The following is a 21296-nucleotide window of genomic DNA, read 5'->3' as shown; positions in this document are numbered from 1 at the left end:
AGTGGCAGGCAGTGGGTTATCACCATGTGTGACAGATATTGCCTCCCAAGTGCCCTGTGATAAGAAGTGCACTAAAAACAAAGATAATGCTAAGTGCTAACAAACACACACCACCCAACACTGAAAGCAGGCCAAGCAGCACAGTGGAGGATAATGGCTACCATTGTTTAAATGAATGAGCTGTTGGAAGCCCAGGAGGTGGGACTCCTTGAAAAGGGGAGAAGCGTGGCAGAGTCTGACATATAGTCCAAAAAGAGGCTGTTTCAGCATCTTAAACACTCTGAAATCCTCACTCCCCTGACCCCTGAAGGGAGCAGCTGGGCTGTTTGATTCAGCTGCCACTGGCCATCAGTCCCTGCTGAAGAGGAAGAGCCAGGGGAGAAGAGGAAGAAAAAGAGTGACTGAGAGGAGGAATGGTGGAGGAGGGGGATCCTTGTGTATGTGAGGGTGTATGTTTACTTGTGTGGGTGTTTGTGTGGCCGGAGGAGTATCTGTGTGCTGTGGAGTGTTTGTGACCCCTGTCGTGCTCTGTGGGTGCATAAACTAAAATGGCAAAATGTAAGTTGGCAATGGGCACAATACAAACTAAACTCAACAAATTATACCTCCTCACATCTAAAAGTCTGATGGAAGAGGTAATTATTCACCTGCCTCCTAAACGAGTATAATATTGAGGCTAGAGGTACCTCAGTGGTCAGGTTGTTCCGAAGTTCTGGAGCAGCCACTGAGAAAGCCCTACTATGGGCCCCTGCACTGCCAACCTCATCCCTCACTGGGGCTACCAGATAGGCCTCTTGGGTTGACCTGAAAGACCAGACAGGTTGGTGTGGGAAAATATTAATGGCAGCTTGCCCCAAATCCCTGAGCAGACTCATATAGATGTTAAATAGGATGGGTGACAAGATCAAACCATGTGGTTTGATTTCTGATGGCATCCAAGGCTGAGGGTATGAGAGAAGCAAGACCTTCTTGAGATGTTAATGCTGTGAGCTGCTCCACTGTAGGCTCAGGTTGTATATATGTGTAAATAAATCATTCATATATATATATATATATATATATATATATATATATATATATATATATCAAAGACCGCACAGTCTCCACTGCCCTTTATTTCAAGGAAACTGAAGCCTGGAACCCCTTGAATATCACACCACTTGGCGACTGGGGTGCAACACTTATTCCATTCCATTCTATTCATTCTGCTTTTCAGCCCTCCAATATCTCATCGTTCAGCTTCTGAATCTATTGCACTGGACTTTCTGGGATAGTTAATAATAATATTTATTATGTATAAAGTGCCTCAAGGACTGGGCGCTGTATTATAATTACATAAAAAAGGAACAAATCTTGCCTGCAGGTTTATAACCTAAAGAAAGTGGAAATGCCTCTGAAAAGCTACATATTTGGAAACATGAATATTTGCAAAAGAATCGCTTCATGGATGTACGATGTACAAATTTCAAGTATCAGTGATAAGGCATAGATATCATGTGTTGTTCTTGGAGATGCATTATATATTGTTTCTTTGTGCCTGTGTTCAACAACTTCAGCTTCTGTTTCATTGTTTTCTTGGTCTTTGCTCATCCATACCCACTAAACTAGCTCAGTAATTCTAGGGTGAGCAGCAATGTTGCATGAAAAGGTTGGATCTATGAAAGATGACACAGGCACTGTTTCTTCCCCCAGAACCATTCACTATTCTCAAATCAGTTGCATTCCCTATTCCTCTCAATGAAGCTTGTGTCAGAAAATTATAGCAGCATGGTAGGTGATATTCCCTAATGCTGCGAAGCAGATTTGGGGGGGGGGTATAGGAGGTTGCGGGGGCTAGAGAAGGAGAAGGACTGTTGCACAAGTTGTTTTGCTGCTGGGCAGACACAATTGGATGTTATCCGCTGTGTGCATCCTTTTTTATCATTATTTTACACTATTAGAAATACCACCCAGCATTACCTCAATACAAAAACATCTACTGTTTCAAAATAATGACTGTGCCCATGACTATTATCGTTTATGATAAATGCAAAGCTCACTTAAAGTTATGGAAATGTTGTTACTGTTCTTCACAGTCTTTTGGCTGCCTTTTTAAGAGCCGTGCAGTCTGCTTCGCAAGCTAGTTAAGCTGGAGGCATTAAATTCAACTCTCCCAGATTTACTTGTTTATAAAGCTTTGTACAAAAAGGATAGACTTACAATCAGCATTCTTCATTGCAGTTAGCGGTGTGTGTGTGTGTGTGTTTATGTGTGTGTAATGTGCAAGTCACTATCCCAGCTGCTAAAGTCAATGAAATACCCAGGAGGGAACAATCACTTATATGATGATTACTAATTTTAAAAAGAAGAAAGGAAAATCCTATCAATGTATTAAGAGGTAGTTGGAGCAGAAAAAAAAATTAAATGCAAGAAATTACTCAGTGTTTGTGGTTCATCCATTTCCAAACCAGCTAATGCAAAGACTTTAGACTGATAGGAATCATGACACGTGAACAACTCACATAGCATATTACTGTTCTGAGAGAAATGAAAATGGATAAGAGGAGAACTTCAGAGCACAACACCTGAAATTTTGTCACGTATGCCAGACTTCCCCAAGCTGATGCCCTCCAAATGTTTTGTTCTACAACTCCCATCAGTGCCAGCCAGCTGGCTGAGAGTGATGGGAGTTGTGGTCCAAAATGTCTGAAGGACCCCAAGTTCAGGAGGACTGAGGAAGATCCTATTTGTGGCCATTTCTGGAAGATAACTAATGTGGTCCACTTTCTGAGACAATAAAATTACATCACTATGAGTGTGACTACATTTAATTATTCTCTCTAATCAATGGAGTAAAGAGTTTTGTTGTGCCATAACAGCTCTGCTAATTGCTAGCTTTACCTAAACCTATACTGCCTACTGACCCAACCCTGTTTCACCTTATATCAGCTGCTTATTGGTCAGTCCCTTGCATTCTCCATCCATCTTCTTTCTGACCTGTCCAATGGACTAGTGCAGGGATCCTCAACCTTCAGCCCTCCAGATGTTTTGGACTACAATTCCCATCATCCCTGACCACTGGTCCTGTTAGCTAGGGATCATGGGAGTTGTAGGCCAAAACATCTGGAGGGCTGCAGGTTGGGGATGCTTGGACTAGTGAATGAATGAAAGCATTTTTATCCCACAAAGTTCAAGGCAGCTCCCATCAATCAAAACAGCATAAATAAATAAAACACTAGGAGCAATCAATTAAAACATATTACAAGCTACAGAAAAGAGGAAAGAGAGAAAATACCTCTACTGGCAGCATAAATCCACCCAACATTAAAAACCTGAGCAAACAGAAAATTCTTACTCCCGGGATGCTTAAAGCCAGGAAAACTTTGTGACAGGCAAGTGGCCTTTGGAAGAACACCTATTTTATTTATTTAGAAAATGTATAGACCGTTTAATCAGAAAACTCCCTTAGCAGTGTACGCTCCAAGATTCAGACACCATGACAGAAATGGCTGTTTTCCTGGTTGCCACCCTCCCAACTTATGATGGCGGGCATACTTGGAGAAGGACCTCAGCTGATGATCCCAACAGATGGGCAAGATCACGTTTGACTTTGAGTGTCCAAGTTCCAAGCCACATAAAGCTTTCAAGGTTGAAGCCAACACCTTGAATTGTGCTTGCAAATGGATGGGAAGCCAGTGATTGAAAACATTTTCTGGACTTCCACTGCTACGCACTGAGCTCACCAAATGCATGTTGAGTGGCAGTAGTTGATGTGCCCTTCAGAAGTTGACTAACTTTGGATTTATTACAAATTCTGTTCTCGTTCAGTAAACAAGTTGCCCTCAGTAGCTGCCGCTCTGTGGTACAGACTCCGAGATTCTAAGAAGCCTCCACTTAAGTTTCTTGTTATTTCAATTCCTCTGTGGATCACCAGCAAAGGGGAAAGTCTTAATTCAAAGATGGCAAGAGATGCCGAAAAGACGAGCAGAAACACCCAAAAGACAATATGCGTGTGTGTGTGTGTGAGAGAGAGAGAGAGAGAGAGAGAGAGAATGAACAGCAGCCAAATAAATTAAAAGGAATGGGAATGGCCTCTAGAGAGCTCCCCTCCACCCGGCTGTCCACTCAGCTGAGAGATATTCAACATCACCCTAGTCTGTTAGTTACTGAATATTTTATACTCTGGCTACAAACGCTCCATTTGTATTCTGTTTCTCTCTTTCGTCATATCTATTATAAACGAGCAGTGTCTGGGAACTCTCCCAGGGAAGATTTGCCTGGATGGCTATGGATATGTTATAGTCAAATTGTGGAGAGTAAACTAGCTTTTTGAGTCGTGCAGCAAAGAATGGGAAAGGAAAAAAGATAATAAGCGGGTTATTAAAAAATAAATACATGTCAAATTGTATGTAGTTTCATTCCACAGTGTAATAAGACTCATCCACACTGTATTAGTGGTGTGTGTGTGTGTGTGTGTGTGTGTGTGTGAGAGAGAGAGAGAGAGAGAGAGAGAGAGAGAGAGAGAGAACACACATCATGGCCTGCCTGATACACTAGCCATGGCATACAACTGTAAATGAATACAAGGCATTTGGGTTGTGGGTCCATATAACTCTGCTTATGATGAGCCTGCAATGGTGGTGTGTGTGATAACATACCACACAACATTTAAGTCGCTAATGAAATGTGGGACTTGCTCATCTAAAAGCCACAGCTTGATTCACAGTAGCAAGATCCATGAGGATACTTACGTTAATATGAAATTCAACACTCATTCAGGTGGCAACTTCATCCTGTCCACATTACCTGCCATCACTAGAGTTCCACTGAACAGGCTGAAGCAAAAGGATCTCTCGGAAGCCCCAGGAGGCTCTATGCAGCGTGACTTCTCTCTATGATCATATCATGGAGCTTTTAGCCAGTGATTTTCCTTGGGTTAATTTGGATGGGATGTTTTTCCTCCCCAGAAAAAATACATCCCCATAAAACACAGTATGATAGGGTGCACAATCTATGTGAATCTATGTGGACCTTGCTTCTGTAAGCAGAAGCAAGCAGGACACTAGTTTCCTACTCATAGCTCTTCCCTGCAACAGTCATGGCACATTCTGACAGGTAGCAACAAGCAGGGATGTGATGCAGGTGATAAGAGGGGAATCTGAACAGGCCAATGTATGCTTTGGCTCAAAACATGAGACAAAACTGGCCCCATCTCAGAAATAATCACTGTAAATAAATTTTGCAGCGAGGCTTTCTGTGATGTGCAGGACTTCTGCATCAGCAGCACACGGAAGAATCCTCATGGTAGTATATAATGCATCTCTGTATGCCTCTCTCCCTCCCCATATGTGTGTAGGGACATGTAAGAGGGAGATTGAGATGCTTCTGTATCTGGAACAGAGTCAAAGAATGAATGAACTGCCTGGTATTGCCTGACCATTCCTTTTTTATGAAATATTCCCTGCTATGTTACATGTCTTTCCAGTGCTCCAGTCAGGTCCCCTGAGCTGTTTTCTGAAGCTGAATGTTCAGGACAGAAAAAAGCAAGTACTTCTTCACAGCACATAGTTAAACCATGGAATTTGTTCTCACAAGATGTAGTGATGGCCACCTACTTGGAGGACTTTATTAAAAGAGGATTAGACCAATTCATAGAGGATAAGGCTCCCTGTGGCTAGAATCATAGAATCATAGAATCATAGAGTTGGAAGAGACCACAAGGGCCATCGAGTCCAACCCCCTGCCAAGCAGGAAACACCATCAGAGCACTCCTGACATATGGTTGTCAAGCCTCTGCTTAAAGACCTCCAAAGTAGGAGACTCCACCACACTCCTAGGCAGCAAATTCCACTGTCGAACAGCTCTTACTGTCAGGAAGTTCTTCCTAATGTTTAGGTGGAATCTTCTTTCTTGTAGTTTGGATCCATTGCTCCGTGTCCGCTTCTCCGGAGCAGCAGAAAACAACCTTTCTCCCTCCTCTATGTGACATCCTTTTATATATTTGAACATGGCTATCATATCACCCCTTAACCTCCTCTTCTCCAGGCTAAACATGCCCAGCTCCCTTAGCCGTTCCTCATAAGGCATCGTTTCCAGGCCTTTGACCATTTTGGTTGCCCTCCTCTGGACACGTTCCAGTTTGTCAGTGTCCTTCTTAAATTGTGGTGCCCAGAACTGGACACAGTACTCCAGGTGTGGTCTGACCAGAGCAGAATACAGTGGCACTATTACTTCCCTTGATCTAGATGCTATACTCCTATTGATGCAGCCCAGAATTGCATTGGCTTTTTTAGCTGCCGCGTCACACTGTTGGCTCATGTCAAGTTTGTGGTCAACCAAGACTCCTAGATCCTTTTCACATGTACTGCTCTCAAGCCAGGTGTCACCCATCTTGTATTTGTGCCTCTCATTTTTTTTGCCCAAATGCAATACTTTACATTTCTCCCTGTTAAAATTCATCTTGTTTATTTTTGCCCAGTTCACTAATCTGTCAAGGTCGTTTTGAAGTGTGATCCTGTCCTCTGGGGTGTTAGCCACCCCTCCCAGTTTGGTGTCATCTGCAAATTTGATCAGGATGCCCTTGAGTCCATCATCCAAGTCGTTGATAAAGATGTTGAATAAGACCGGGCCCAAGACAGAACCCTGTGGCACCCCACTAGTCACTCTTCTCCAGGATGAAGAGGAACCATTGATGAGCACCCTTTGGGTTCGGTCAGTCAGCCAGTTACAAATCCACTGAGTGGTAGCATAGTCAAGACCGCATTTTACCAGCTTCTTTACAAGAATATCATGGGGCACCTTGTCAAATGCCTTGCTGAAATCAAGGTAGGCTACATCCACTGCGTTCCCTTCATCTACCAGGCTTGTAATTCTGTCAAAAAACGAGATCAGGTTAGTCTGACATGACTTATTTTTCAGAAATCCATGCTGACTATTGGTGATCACAGCATTCCTTTCTAGGTGCTCACAGACTGTTTGCTTAATGATCTGCTCCAGAATCTTCCCTGCTATTGATGTCAGACTGACTGGGCGGTAATTATTTGGGTCCTCTCTTTTCCCCTTTTTGAAAATAGGGACAACATTTGCCCTCCTCCAGTCTGCCGGGACTTTGCCTGTTCTCCAGGAATTCTCAAAGATGACTGCCAGTGGTTCTGAGATCACATCTGCCAGTTCTTTTAATACTCTTGGATGCAGTTCATCTGGCCCTGGAGACTTGAATACATCTAAACTAGCCAAATATTCTTGTACTATCTCCTTAGTTATTCTGGGCTGTGTTTCCTTTGCTGAATCATTTGCTCCAAATTCTTCAGGTCGGGCATTGTTTTCTTTATCGGAGAAGACTGAGGCAAAGAAGGCATTGAGTAGTTCAGCCCTTTCTGTGTCCCCTGTTTGCATTTCACCATCTTCTCCTCTGAGTGACCCCACAGTTTCTTTGTTCTTCCTTTTGCTACGAACATACCCATAAAAGCCTTTTTTGTTGCTTTTAACCTCTCTAGCAAGCCTGAGTTCATTCTGTGCTTTAGCTTTTCTGACTTTGTGTCTACATGTGCTGGCTATTTGTTTGAATTCCTCTTTGGTGGTTTCCCCCCTTTTCCATTTTTTGTACACATCCTTTTTTAATCTTAATTCAGTTAAAAGTTCTTTAGATAGCCACCCTGGCTTCTTTAGGCACCTTCCATGTTTCCGTCTCATTGGTATTGCCTGACGTTGTGCTTTTAGTATCTCCCTCTTAACAAACTCCCAGCCATCATGAACTCCTTTTCCTTTTAGTATTGTTGTCCATGGGATCTCACCCAGCACTTCCCTAAGTTTTACGAAGTCGGCTTTCTTAAAGTCAAGAAATTGAGTCCTAGTATGCTTGGCTGCTCCTTTCCGCTGTATAGTAAACTTCAGAAGAGCATGATCACTCGCGCCTAATGATCCTTCCACTTCTACCCCACTAACCAGGTCATCAACATTGGTTAGGACCAGATCTAAAATGGCTGTTCCTCTTGTTGCTTCTCCCACTTTTTGGACAATGAAGTTGTCTGCAAGGCCAGTGAGGAATCTGTTTGACCTTATGCTCTTGGCTGAGTTTGACGTCCAACAAATATCCGGGTAATTGAAGTCCCCCATTACTACTATCTCCCTTCCTTTTGCATGCTTGGCCATCTGTTCCAGGAAGGCATCATCTATGTCCTCCGTTTGGCTTGGGGATCTATAGTAAACTCCCACAATGAGGTCTCTGTTATTCTTCTCTCCCTTAATTTTGACCCAAATGCTCTCACTTTGGCTTTGAGGATCTAAATCTTGGATCTCTTCACAGGTATACACATCCCTGACATATAACGCCACTCCTCCTCCTTTCTTGTCTGGTCTGTTTCTCTGAAATAGATTGTATCCCCCCATTATTACATTCCAATCGTGGGACTTATCCCACCAGGTTTCAGTGATGCCTATTATGTCATATTTAGTTTGCTGTACCAAGAGCTCAAGCTCATCTTGTTTATTTCCCATGCTTTGCGCATTAGTGTACAGACATTGAAGTCCATTAATCATTCCCCCGTGTCTCTTATTTAAGGATTTTTTCCTCCCACCACTAGGTCCGCGTGCTGTTTTCTCCATTTGGTCTATGACATTTGGATGATCATCTTCATTAATTGATAGGCTCCTACCTTCAGGAGCACTGTCTCCCTCCCCCACATTAGTCAGTTTAAAGCCCTCCTGATGAGGTTTCTGAGATTTTTGGCAAAAACATTTCTCCCAACCGTTGTGAGGTGCAACCCATCACTTGCCAGAAGTCCATCTTCAAGAAACTGCAGTCCGTGATCTAAGAATCCAAACCGTTCCTGTTTACACCATTTGCGAAGCCAGCTGTTCACTTCCACTATTTTCCCCTCTCTCCCTGGGCCACGTCGTTCAACTGGGAGGACAGATGAGATGACAATTTGTGCATTTAGTTGCTTCAATTTCCTGCCGAGAGCCTCGTAGTCTCTTTTGATCTTCTGGAGGCTATTGCTTGCAGTGTCATTGGTTCCCACATGAACCAAGAGGAAGGGGTATTTGTCAGTGGGTTTTATGATTCCTTGCAGTCGTTCAGTTACATCTTGGATCTTAGCCCCGGGGAGACAGCACACTTCCCGAGACATCTTGTCAGGCCCACAGATCACTGCTTCTGTTCCCCTCAGTAGGGAATCCCCTATCACCACTACACGCCTCCTCTTGGGTTTGGTCGGGGTTCTTCCGTGAGCTGTCCGTTCCAAGGTCGCCTGCACATTCCCTGAGGACTGACTTTGCTGCTCGTCTTCATCTACCTGATCGACTGTAATGAGGGAGAGATCCTCAAATGGAGTCTGCTCTTCGTCTTCCATGCTAGGGGAGAGGACCTCAAAGCGATTGTGTATTTCTAAGCAATCAGAGTGAACCCTGGGCCTCCTACTTCTTTGAGTCACGTTTCTCCATATATCTGGCTCCTGTGTTGGTGAACTAGACTCCTTCTCAGGGGAGTCCCCTGTCTCCTCCTTGGTGGAGACGGTGTGCTCTGTTGCTTCCAAGAAGAGCTCCAGCTCTCTAATTCTTTGGAGCGTAGCTACACGTTCCTCCAGTTGCTGGACTTTGTCTTTTAAGAGAGCAATCAACATGCAATTGCTGCAGGTAAAGCTGCCTGCAACCTTTGGCAAGATGGCAAACATTGCGCAGGAATCGCAGGCGACTGCAGCTGTTCCCTCCCCTTCCATCTTGAGATCGTGTCGTTGGGGTTGGCTACAGAGGTCCTCCATCATAAAAAGCTTGAAGACAGGACAAATAACTTCCCCCACACAAAAAAACACCTAGATCTCCCCCCACAAACGTTTGAGACTAGCTCCCCTTAATCTAAAAGATGGATCTAACTGCCCTGCCCAATATGGCTATGCTCTACCTCTACTGATGGAAAAAGTACACCTCTGAATGCCAGCTGCTGGGACTCATACATGAGGAGAGTGTTGTTGGGCTCAGGTCGTGCTTGCTGACTTCCCATCTAATCCAGCAGGGCCTTTCTGGTCCAGCTTTCCCTTTACATATGCTCCAGCCAAGCCCACATTTCAATATACAGTTGGACGAAAATACACAGGGCCATCAGCTTTGTCCCTTTGTTATGTAGAAATTAAATATTTGAGTGACAGAAGGATTGGTGAAGTAGGAAACACATTTGAAAGCATCACACTTCTCTGCCTGTTTGTTTGTGTGATCACAACGCTATCCTGGCAATTTAAGGAAGAGTTGGCTATTTTTAATTTAAACTGATAGGCTGCTGGTTGTCAGGATGACTAGCTGATTCCTTTACGAATGAATGAGGAGGATATTTTTTTGAATGGAAAACCTGCTGGCAGAGTGGGGTCTGAGACTGCATAAGCAAGAAGCAAATTTGGAGGAAGCAATAGAGGGAAGCTGTGAGTTTTTAAAGAGGACTGTGAGTTGAAGGCTGTGGTGGGTTCACACTGTTGCTTTGGGAACCTGATGCATGATGAGCAGTAGTGCTGTCTGCTTCAGGAGTCTGCTTGCTTCCAAAATGCTCTGCTTCTGTATTTGTAAATAGATTTTTCAAAGAGACCATAAAGAGCCATACAAGGAAACAGACCCTGTAAGAGATGTATCTCAGTAACCTCCTGCTGCACAGGAAAGTGAAATGAGATGACCAAGCACCTTTTTGTTAACACCACAAGTGTTTTAAGCTAAATGTGCTGACTGATTCACACAGCATGTGTTACTATACTAAAATCCAACGAAGTCTCGTTCTCAAATAATTCTTGCCATTACTATATGAGGCTGCCCTATCACTTTCCTTTGGGAGTGTTAACAAGGAAATGAACAAGTAGTTTGAAGCTAGGGAACAAAAGCTATCAGTGCCAGTGCCGGATACCCAGGGCTGTACTGGTACATTGCCTTGTCCTCCTCCCAAGGAAGTTTGCAGAATTCATTCACTGGAAACTCCTTTTGACCCTTCCAGTTTCAAGTACAGTACCCCTTAAAAGCTCCCTTAGCAAGTGTGATTTCTTGATGGGAGAATCACTGATGATGAACAGTGAGAATCTCTAGGCAGTGGTAATCAGCAACAACACACTAAATGAGTGCTAGAAAATGCTACCTTTGAACATGTGTCAGTCAGATGCCTGAGGGAAAGAAAGAATAAGGACAGAGCTTAATAATGACCATCCCTCCCACCTACAACACTGAACCATATTTATTGGCGTAAGATAATATAAAAATTATTATCTCTTACTATACTATAAGAAGAGTTAGCATGAATCATGTTTATCTCATGATAATTGAAGCCATTACTTGAGCAAGTGAAACTGCTATCACAAATCTATCTCTTATCACCTCAGGCAATTATCGAACAAGAGACAAGCTGAGAAGTGATCAAGGCAAGCTATCACATGTTTGTGCCATCTCACTCAGTTCATGGGGCATCCTGGCTTATTAGGAACACCCTGGCTTTGGTCCAGATACACTCACAAAATAAATGGAAGCAAAAATGATTAGAAACAGAAATGATGAATGCCATAGCACAACACAAAACAGAGAGAGAGAGAGAGAGAGAGAGAGAGAGAGAGAGAGAGAGAAGAAAGGAATGAAGGATCGAAGGAAATGAATTTAGATATTAGGATTGACCCAATTGACCCAATACTGCCAGTTGTGTTACAAGCTTAATTTTTAACGGGCTGATAAAAATCTCTCCATTTTCTTCATCTCTGACTGCACACCCTGTCTGGTTTCTAAATAATTCAAAATATATTTATGCTTCCCTTAGTGCACACCCTGGGAAACTCAAAACAACATTAAAGTAAAGCCAAAAGAATGCAGTCACCTTGCACGAAAACAGACTCTTGGTATTGCTACATGGAAACAGAAAATAGAGAAATCTACCTAAAATCACAATGGAGAATCAAAACATTGTAAAAGGGGGCATGATGATGGCGAATGTGGAAGAGGATAAAAGGTGGATTTTGTGGGGTCAGAGGCGGTTCCACTGGGTTTCTTAGTAGTTGAAGTCAAAGCTAAACAGACTGCCAGCCCCAAACTGTCCCCAGCAGTGTCCATGCCATAATAATTTCAACATTCAACACCTCTGAGAAATCTCTGAACCATTGAGGGCAGCAGTGGTGGCAAATGGCATACTACCTTAACGGTTTCTTATGATATTCTCTTATGTGACGCCACAACTCTGCTAAGAAATGTAGAAACAGCTCTCTTTTTCTGCAGCATTGCATATTAGCCAATCTTTTCCAGTACAAGAAATACTATATATAAAAATCCCTTCCACAATGGCTGGAGGAACTGTTTGGTCAATGGATAATTTAAGGATTAGCCAAGGGAAAGCCAAAATTAACCAGACGTGAACAGGATGGTAGCCATAAACCATACCCAGCCCAGGCTCAAACCTTTATCAAACAAACCTAGAAGACAACCATGATATAATGTAAATTCAGAGCAACACAAACATATGTCTCTGATGCTGGACAGAATGAGACACCTATCAACCAGGCAGACATGGGTGGTCAGGTTAGTCACCAAAACATCAACTATGTAACTTCAGTAATGAGAACAATTATCATATTGACATGGGAACCTGCCTTATCCAGTCAGATCACTAGTACCTCTGGTTTTGAATAGTCTGCAGCAGGGGTAGTTAACTTGTGGACCTCCAGAGGTTGTTGGAATCCACCTCCTCTAAGTCCCTTCCAGCATGGCCAGGTCAGGGATGTTGGGAGTTACAGTCCAGGAGCACCTGGAGGGACACACATTAGCCACCCCTGGTGTGCACTGACTGGCAGCAGTTCTCTGGGATTTCAGATGTGGTCTCCCCCAGCTGTAACAGGAGATGTTGGGGATTAAACCTGGGCCTTTTTGCATTTAAAGCAAGTGTTCTGCAGCTGAGCCATGGTTCCATCACTAGACGAATGCAGAGTTTGCTGGAAAGCAGCTTACACTGAAATAATTACTTATTTATAGCAGGTGTGGGGAAACCGTTGGTCCTTCAGATGTTGCCAGACTACAGCTCCAATCATCCCTGGTCATTGCCCACACCTGCTAGGGCAGATGGGAGTTGTAGTTGAGTCACATCTGATTTAGAGAGTTTACTGGACCGTGCATCTGAGGACAATTCTCATCTCTTCCCTGTGAGAGGAGAACCAGCGCTTAATGAAATTTCATGTGCTCAGACAGAGGAAAATGTTAATTAACTCACTTTAGCAGCCCCGTTTACCAACAGGCAGACATACTCCTCCTGACTGGGTTCCGATTTCTCAGTCAGGCTCCCGTCCAGCAGGTGATTAATAACTTAGTGGGCTTTCAGAAAGACTGCATTTATTATTCAAATTAATGAAATTATAATCAAGAGGTGACAAATTAGCAATTGCTCCTTGACTGAATGTGGAAACTCATTAGGCACTTCTGTGGCATACGCCAAGTGCTACAGCTTCATCTTGGTGGCTGGAGACAGGAGGTGAAACAAGAGAAAGAGAAACAGCGGGCGGGAGGCTGCCCTTCAAAATGACTTTGCCCCATAAAACCAATTGCTTTTTTCACATTATTTTTGCCATCTTCCTGGGTCTCTTATTTACCCTCCTTAAATTAAAATAGCAACCAGGGAGTCCCTACTGATGCAACAACTGCCCTTGCTTAAACATTCCGTCTAAGCTCTTTCCAAACCACACCCCACCGTTATTTTCATAAATCAGTTTCTACCTACATCATATTCTAAAGTTTCAATAAAAGAGGTAGCAATGAAAAAGGATTCCCTGTACTATCTTAAGGAAAGACCATAAATAAATAAATAAATATGTGTGCAAGATTAGAGGATAACAGGAATTAATTTCATCAAAATCACGGCTCCAGCGCAGAAAACAACAGCTGTCACAATCTTGGCAAACATGACTTCTCCCTTTAAAAAACTCAAATCAAAATCAGTTTTCTAGCACTAGTGATGCAGATACATGCCTGGAAATGTGAAGGATGTTCTTGCAAAACAGGTGTGGGGAACCTCTGGCCCTTCAGACTTTCTGAACTACAGCTTGCATCAGGCTTGGCCAATGTTCAGAGATGATGAGAGTTGTAGCCCAGCAACACCTGGGGGCCAAAGATTCCCCACACCTGTTCTAAATGCTTGGAAACGAGGAGTGATCTGCACAGCTGGCTGCCCATGTTCCATATTGTGGTGTCACAGGGAATGGCTACCTGCCTTCCCAGAACACTTTACACAATCTCAACTGTGCACTACAGCATAAAACTAGGAAAGGGGTGTGTCAGGGTGAGGGGCGTAGACATATCCCAGGAGAGAGGCTGAGCTCCAACTCTGCTTTCCAAACAGCAAAATGAAAAGCGTTATTTGCCAAAACCGAACTTCAGTGCCAGGAAGCAAGAGCCATTAAGCACCAGCAGAAACCAGGTCTGGCATACCTTAGAGGAGGATTGTTTCCCCATAATATTCAGTAAGCCCTTCTTCTCAAAGCATCCTTTCCCCCATCCTAGCCAAGAAGATCACTCACCAATGTGCTTCCCATACATGTGATAATAGAAGGAGACACAGAATCTGGCAGTCATGTTGTACATGGGGCTGATCAGCCTAGCCTTGTCGTTCTTCACCCGGGGTGCAGACGCCTCGATGAACATGTAGTAGCCTGAAGAGCAAGGAAACAAAGGTGGTGGGGAATGCAATGCATCATCACACCTCTCTCCAGGCCAACGAGGTGAGGAAAAGTATGCTCAGAAGGATTTAGAAAGGAAAACCAGCTACCTTTGGGGAGCTGAGTGAGAGCCAGCCACATACTCTCCACCAATACTTCCCCACCAATGTGCAATGGCAAAAGACACTTCACTGTTGGATGCAGCCTAGATAGCACTCTCTATTCACTCTGGGCAACAGCAAGGCCCCAAAGACTGGGTGAGTGTAAGAGGCTACAGGAGGCCAGCAGCTCCTCTAACTGTCCAGCTAAGCATCTTCTCATGGCCACAGTCCCTCCTGCTTTCTTGCCTGCTTGTGGTGGCCTTCTTGGTGCCCTTGTTCCCACCTTTGATTTTCTCTATCTTATTGTACACAGGTAGCCAGAGATGGGATGCTTACAGCAGCCCCAAACAGAATGTGCGCAGGATGGGAGATGGCTTCTGAGGTGGCAGGTTTAAAAGGTGGCTTGACTCAATCCATCTCCTCCAAATGATAATTGAGTGGCACTGTTTTTAACATTGTAATCTCTTCTCAGAGGTGACATGGATTGCGTCCCAGAAGTACCTGGCCCCAGGAGTTGGAGATTTCAGTGGACTCCTGCTGCAGAAACCAGCCTGAACACTTCTGAGTGTTTAAACATGTCTCCCTCTCCACTTGCTTTTCTCCTCTGTGACTTCAAAGCAACTATCAATGGAACAAGGACATTTGGCAGCAGGCAATTAGCCAGTAACAAGGACTAATGCTCTCCTGATTCCCCTAAACAAAGCTGTGGGAGTTTTAATTGGGTATTTAATGCGAATAAGAAACATGCAAATTAACTGCCTGCTCCCCATGCCCAATGCAGAGCAGATGTGTGTGTGTGTGTAGAAAACCAATCTATTTTGTCCTCAGGTTCCAATGCGGAGTATGATACTGAGAGCTAAATCTGTCTTGTAGAGGACTTGGCAAAAGCTAGAGGCAACAATCCTTTCTATATTCTACAAAATTCTCAGAACAGTTCTTGTCACGTAGAGACCTCTGCTATGTGAGAATCTGAGGGTGCCAGGTGGGGTGGGGGGAAAAGGGATGGACTAGAGGGAGGGGTGAACAAAGGATTGCATTGTAGGGTGTTAGGACTTAACAGATGCTGCAATGTTTCTAGCTCCCAGCATGAAAATGAGAGGAAGAAGTACTTAAATACGTGAGAGATGAAAACCTGGACGGGATTATTTCTGAGGAAGTAAATAAAAAGGGAGTGGAAGGAAATATGGACTGCTGATGGCTAGAGCCCATCCCTCTTTCCTAGTTCAGCATGGAATGGTAAATATACAAGGGACTTTAAGGTTTCCACACTCTCTCCCCACTAGAAATCTCATTGAGAAGGAGCCAGGATTGGGGGAGTGGATGGGATACAACTTTGCAAAGGAAGCTGGAAGTTCCATTACCTTCTGGTGTCCCACTGAAATCCATGGTTGGGCCTGTGTTGGCAGAGCGCTTGGGGTCGTGGGTCAGACCACTCTGACGAATCCAGTCAAAGTTGTCAGTTGTGTCTTGTGTATATCCACAGATCTTCTCATCCTCAAAGTGACAGGTGTTCCCTGTAGTAGTAGTAGTAGTAACAACAACAACAACAACAACAACAACAACTTTATTATTATATACCCCACCCATCTGGCTGGGTTTCCCTAGCCACTCTGGGCAGCTCACAGCATATATCAGAACATACTAAAACATTAAACATAAAAAACTTCCCAATACAGGACTGCCTTCAGATGTCTTCTAAAAATCAGATTTATCTCCTTTACATCTGAAGGGAGGGTATTCCACAGGGAGGGCACCACTACCAAAAAGACCCTTCAGTGGACCTTCTGAAGGAAGGGAGGTTAACCAGAATGCCATATGCTAAAATATGAAAAAAGCAAGCAAACAAATATGAAAAAAGCAAGCAAACATATAGAGCCCCTGCCTTGTAATAGTTATGGTTCTGCAGTGATGTGGTAATAAAGCACAAACAGCATCTTCATCACAAGGATGTAAGAGATGCCGTGCTGGCTCAGACCAAAGGCCCACACAGCCTAGCGTTCTCTTTCTCAGTGTGGCCAACCTGTTTCCTCTTGTGAAGTCTGCAGGTAGGCCTGAGCACAATAGCATTCTCATGCTCATATTCCAGAGCAACTGGTATTTGGACTTCTGATCCAGGGGATGATATGCACCCATCCACGTAATAACCTGACCTGACCTTCCACAAGATAGTGACTAGGAAGAACGTACACAAATGAACTGAATGATCCCTTCTTTCCTTTTAAATCAATGGGTAAATGTGGGAGAGAGTAAAATCTATATACCAACAAGAAACTCCCTGCTTGTGTACAGATGTGCTGATAGAACACTTTGTGATCACATTCGTATGACTGATGTATCCAATTAAAGCAGGTAACATTTGTGTTTCAGAAATGCTTTTTGACATTTCCCCAGATGACTACAGACAACCCCCCCTCCCGCCCACCCAACATCCCTTGCTCTCTGTGATGAAGCAATCTGTATATGGCATAATAATAATAATAATAATAATAATAATAATAATAATAATTCATCATTTTAAGGATCGGAGAACTAGAGTCCAAGTGGACCCCAAAGGGGGTTTATTCTTTGGTTTGCCAACAGTGAAGCTACGGATACACTCAGCACATTGAAATATAGAAGTGCCAGAGCTTGATACCAAATGGGCACATGTGTTCACATGGGGCTCCAACCCACAACCCTGAGATTAAGAGTCTACTGACTGAGCTATCTCAGCATACATGGCTAAAAATATTGGAGGTGACCATCCTTGGCCTGGCTTTTCAGTGCTTCAGGCACACATACAATTCAAATCCTGGCTCTTCCAGTTTTCTTTGGACTCCATAACGCCAGGTTAAACATGTGCATGTGTGAAAGCCTTCATGGAAAACATATACGTTTCCAGCTTTCTCCTTTCTCTCTCTTTTGGGTACTTCAGCCACATAGTGTTGAAGGGTACAGGCCAGATTCCACATTAGGGTTTCCAAAGTAGGATGTGTGCCTAGCATTTTTTAAAAAAATGTCTATAGATTTTGTATGAGGAGTCTAGCCTGTGCCCACCCAGAGATGCTCTGAACCTGAAGGAATGGTTTGTAGCAGCTCTGGGCTGAAAGGTTGCCCCTGGTGAAGCTCTGCCGACTGCTGAAGCACGGAGGGCCCCATGGAAACTCGGCTAGAGAGCTCCTGCAAGTGAACACAGCCAAAGGGAGCTTGGCTGGCCACTTAACTGCTAATTAACCCTGACTAAGTGCTCTCTACTCGGTCCATTCATTTCTAATTAGCATCCTAATCCAAATTAGCCACCGTTTGTAATACTGAGTGCCGGGGACTGCCCAGCATCTGGAGCTAGAGGAGAAAAGGAAGCAGGAGATCTGAGACTCTGGGATTCGCAATAACAGTCACTGTGGTTTATTTGATCTGTTCTGTGTCCAGATCTGAAAGGCAGGAGCTGAGGCGCGACGGCAGCTGCTTAGCAGCTCTTCCAAGGCGTTATGTGAATGAGATGGCTGAGCTCCAGTTCTAGCAGTGCCGATCAAGACACACATGGGAGTCCTGCAGCACAGAAAAGGCTGTCGCACAAGGCTTGGTCATTTCAGCAAGCTACTTAACTCTGGCCAGAGGTTGTTGCACTTGGCTTCCAGATCTAAGCCACAATTCTAGCAAACTCAAAAGAAACCCCTATAATCATAGAGTACCACGCCTTTGAAGGCCATCTAATTCAAACAACTTACACTCTGCCCATCTCCAGCAAGCTAGCACTCAATGCAAATTAATTCCCTGTCCTCCACACCAGTTTCACAGATTTCAATTCAAATTAAAGCAAATTAAAACAAATAGGAAAGTTGAGGTTAATGCAGAGCAGAACTGAAGCCACCTATCTCCAGTCAAATTTTTGAATATATTATCATTGGAGAACCTTTGACAAGGCATGATGACCTCATTTGACCACACCACACATTAAGCCACCCTCAGTATGGACCAGAGACTGCATGGGCAAAACAGTGCTCTCAGCACTGGACCAGGAACCTTGGACACAGCACCGAACAGATAGTGAACCATGCAAGCAAAGGGACCACCAATATCAAGGGACCAAATCTTCTTTATGATTTGGAAAGGGAAGAAGTTCTAATTTGGTCCCACTCTTCTCAAACAAGTTGCCAGCACTGTTCAAAGCTGATAGTTCCCACTGTCTGTTGCTTGGCTAGAGGAGCAGAGATACATCCCGACAGCCCATTGTTGTATCTTTGAACTGAGCATTTATGCACTTCATACAGCCAGCTGTTTCATTGTGATCTGCATCTTAGGGCAGAGGTCTGCTGTGTATCTTCAGAGGATGGCATTAAACAAAGTTATTGGGCTAGCTGAAGGATTAGTACTAGCACAACAGGTTTTTCTCTTGCGGGACCAGTGAGTCCGGGTCATTGGGGGATGGAGTGCGCAAAGGAGTACTAAGGACAAGACAAAATAGCTTGGGGATCAAATGGCCATGACTTTATCGATTACAGATGTCAGTAGGTTTTGGCATAGGCATTGGGTGTGTATCCTGAATCACGCAGCTCATGTGCTGGGTGATTATTCCTTCAGGGTTGATCCTGGGTTTTAGGATCATCCTATGATGTGAATCAATTCCAGGAAATTTTTCCAGGGTGCCATCTTTGGGTGTTATATAGCCCATTAGCCCCCGTTTCGGCATTTGTACAAAATACGTCCCCCTGGACCCCTTGGGCAGGGCATCCTGAAAATCTCACTGATGTACTGGGGGTGCTATTATGAGCCACCGCATCTGCCAGACTAAGGAACCAACCCAATGCTTACTGTGCTGCTGAGCGTGAGCCCTTATTGGTCAGAGAGGAGAATGTTGCATTGCACAAGGAGAAATCCTTGCACTGATGGAACATTCACCTTAGCACTGTGTTGCACTCAACCCATCATCTTTGCTTTACAGCACATGGTCTTGAATTAGCCGAACTGCAAGAAAGAAGACGGGTGCAATTTACAAATCCCTTCACTTGAACCTTCTGGGCCATAACATAGCATCTGTTTAGCAACACACAGGAACAACTCATTAAAATTGAGGAAGGGGGAAATTAAGGAGGCAGAATGTAATCAACAGGACTGGAATATGGTCAGGTTATTAGCGCAGGGCATTCTAAATCCATTTACAAGTTGAAAGAAAGATAAATAAGTGAATTCTGGGAACTTTGTTAGGGATCCTAACAGTCAAACAGTCAAACTGGGAGTAATTTCTGAGAATTAGATTTTGTTTTGTTCTGGTCAGGCTCAAGGGGCCTGTGAAATAAGTGTTCTCCCCACCACCCTGTCTCAGTCTCTTTGGGTAGATGATACCCAATGCCTAGATCTTTACCCACTCCACGTACTTGCCCTAACAACATTAAGCATGAACATCGTATTAACCAAAGAGAAAATGGATGAAGAAATAATTACATTAAGCGATTCTCTGAGCCTGTAAATTAATCAACATTATGTACCCCTTGATCAGGCTGCCATGGACATTAATCATATAATCTTTGCCTTTCATTCAAGAGTGCGAGACATTCACACCTAAGATTTTATGTAGGCAACCATGTGTAATGGTTCTTTCACTCTAATAAGCCCACCTCCCAAATTCACCACGAAGAGCAGTTGTGGAATTCAGTGTGGGAGGAGAAAGAGAGAGCTGACAGGTAGGGCATTCAGCTGACTGCTAAAAGGCTCACATGCTAGCTGAAGATGGCACATATCATTCATGGCTTCCTTTTGCTTTTAAAACAGACACAAGAGAAATGAGCCCACTTCATGGCACCAGAATGGCCAAAGAGCACTGGGTTGATATATAGCTGCCTCCACATAGGGCTCTTGCCAGTTTGGGTGTAATAACAGATTGAGAGGTCTTGTGTCTTAATCTTAGGGAGGCTCAGCTCCAAATACACTGAAGGGGGGGCGCAACTTGTGCATGTGTGTGTGTGTGTGTGTGTGTGCGCACACACACACACACACACACACATGTACACATATATGCATTCAATTTGGGGGCAGGATTTTAACTAGAATTCCTCCCCTCCTCCCTCCTCTGAAATTAGCAGTCTCCCGAGGCTGTTTTTGGTAAATGTGGAGAATGGGAAAAGAAAAGCAATGTGGGTGGTCAGCTAGGGCTTTAAAATGCACCTCCTGGGAAGGAGGGAAGGAGGGATTTTCTCCTGGGAAGTCTGATTTTACATGTGGACATTTTAAACACACTGAAACGGAGCAGCTTGTTTGAAAAAGAACACCACCAAAGCAGCACGAGGGACTCTGGGATATTCCAGAGTATGATCTCAGTGCTGGCTTGCATATTTATTTATTATTAAATACTATTGTAAATAATAGCCAGATAGGCTTTCAGGGCAGTTTCACAACAATAAAATCAATGCGATATACAAAAATCACGGTGCACATGGCACATCACGGCTATGCCCAACGACTGGTTGGGAGGCTGGCTGCCGGCTCCATGTATGCTGCCCTGAGCTCATCACAGGATACAAATGTAACAGATACATAACTAATTGTGAGGGGCATCTCACATTTGGCAAGAATCCTCTCTGCTTTGCAAGCGTGG

At 44.0% G+C, this 21296-nt stretch overlaps 1 protein-coding gene across 5 annotated transcripts in view; it reads right to left on the bottom strand.

The window, feature by feature from the left end:
* MDGA1 (MAM domain containing glycosylphosphatidylinositol anchor 1) overlaps positions 1 to 21296 on the bottom strand; it is a 252615-nt gene that overhangs the window by 37566 nt on the left and 193753 nt on the right. For all 5 annotated transcript variants that reach the window (XR_014217394.1, XR_014217395.1, XM_082214811.1 and 2 more), the window contains exons 13-14: positions 16087 to 16239; positions 14487 to 14618 (exon numbers count right to left, since the gene is read on the bottom strand). Coding sequence is in view for 3 of the 5 variants with exons in the window: in XM_082214811.1 (XP_082070937.1) it covers positions 14487 to 14618; positions 16087 to 16239 (285 nt within the window). In the remaining 2 variants the exon portion in view is untranslated. The remainder of the gene's footprint in view (positions 1 to 14486; positions 14619 to 16086; positions 16240 to 21296) is intronic.

This window comes from Podarcis vaucheri (assembly GCF_965113315.1).
Source record: "Podarcis vaucheri genome assembly, chromosome: 3".
Classification (NCBI taxonomy): Eukaryota; Metazoa; Chordata; class Lepidosauria; order Squamata; family Lacertidae; genus Podarcis; species Podarcis vaucheri.
The sequence above is the reverse complement of the archived record's forward strand: the minus strand, read 5'-3'. Positions and strand labels throughout refer to the sequence as shown.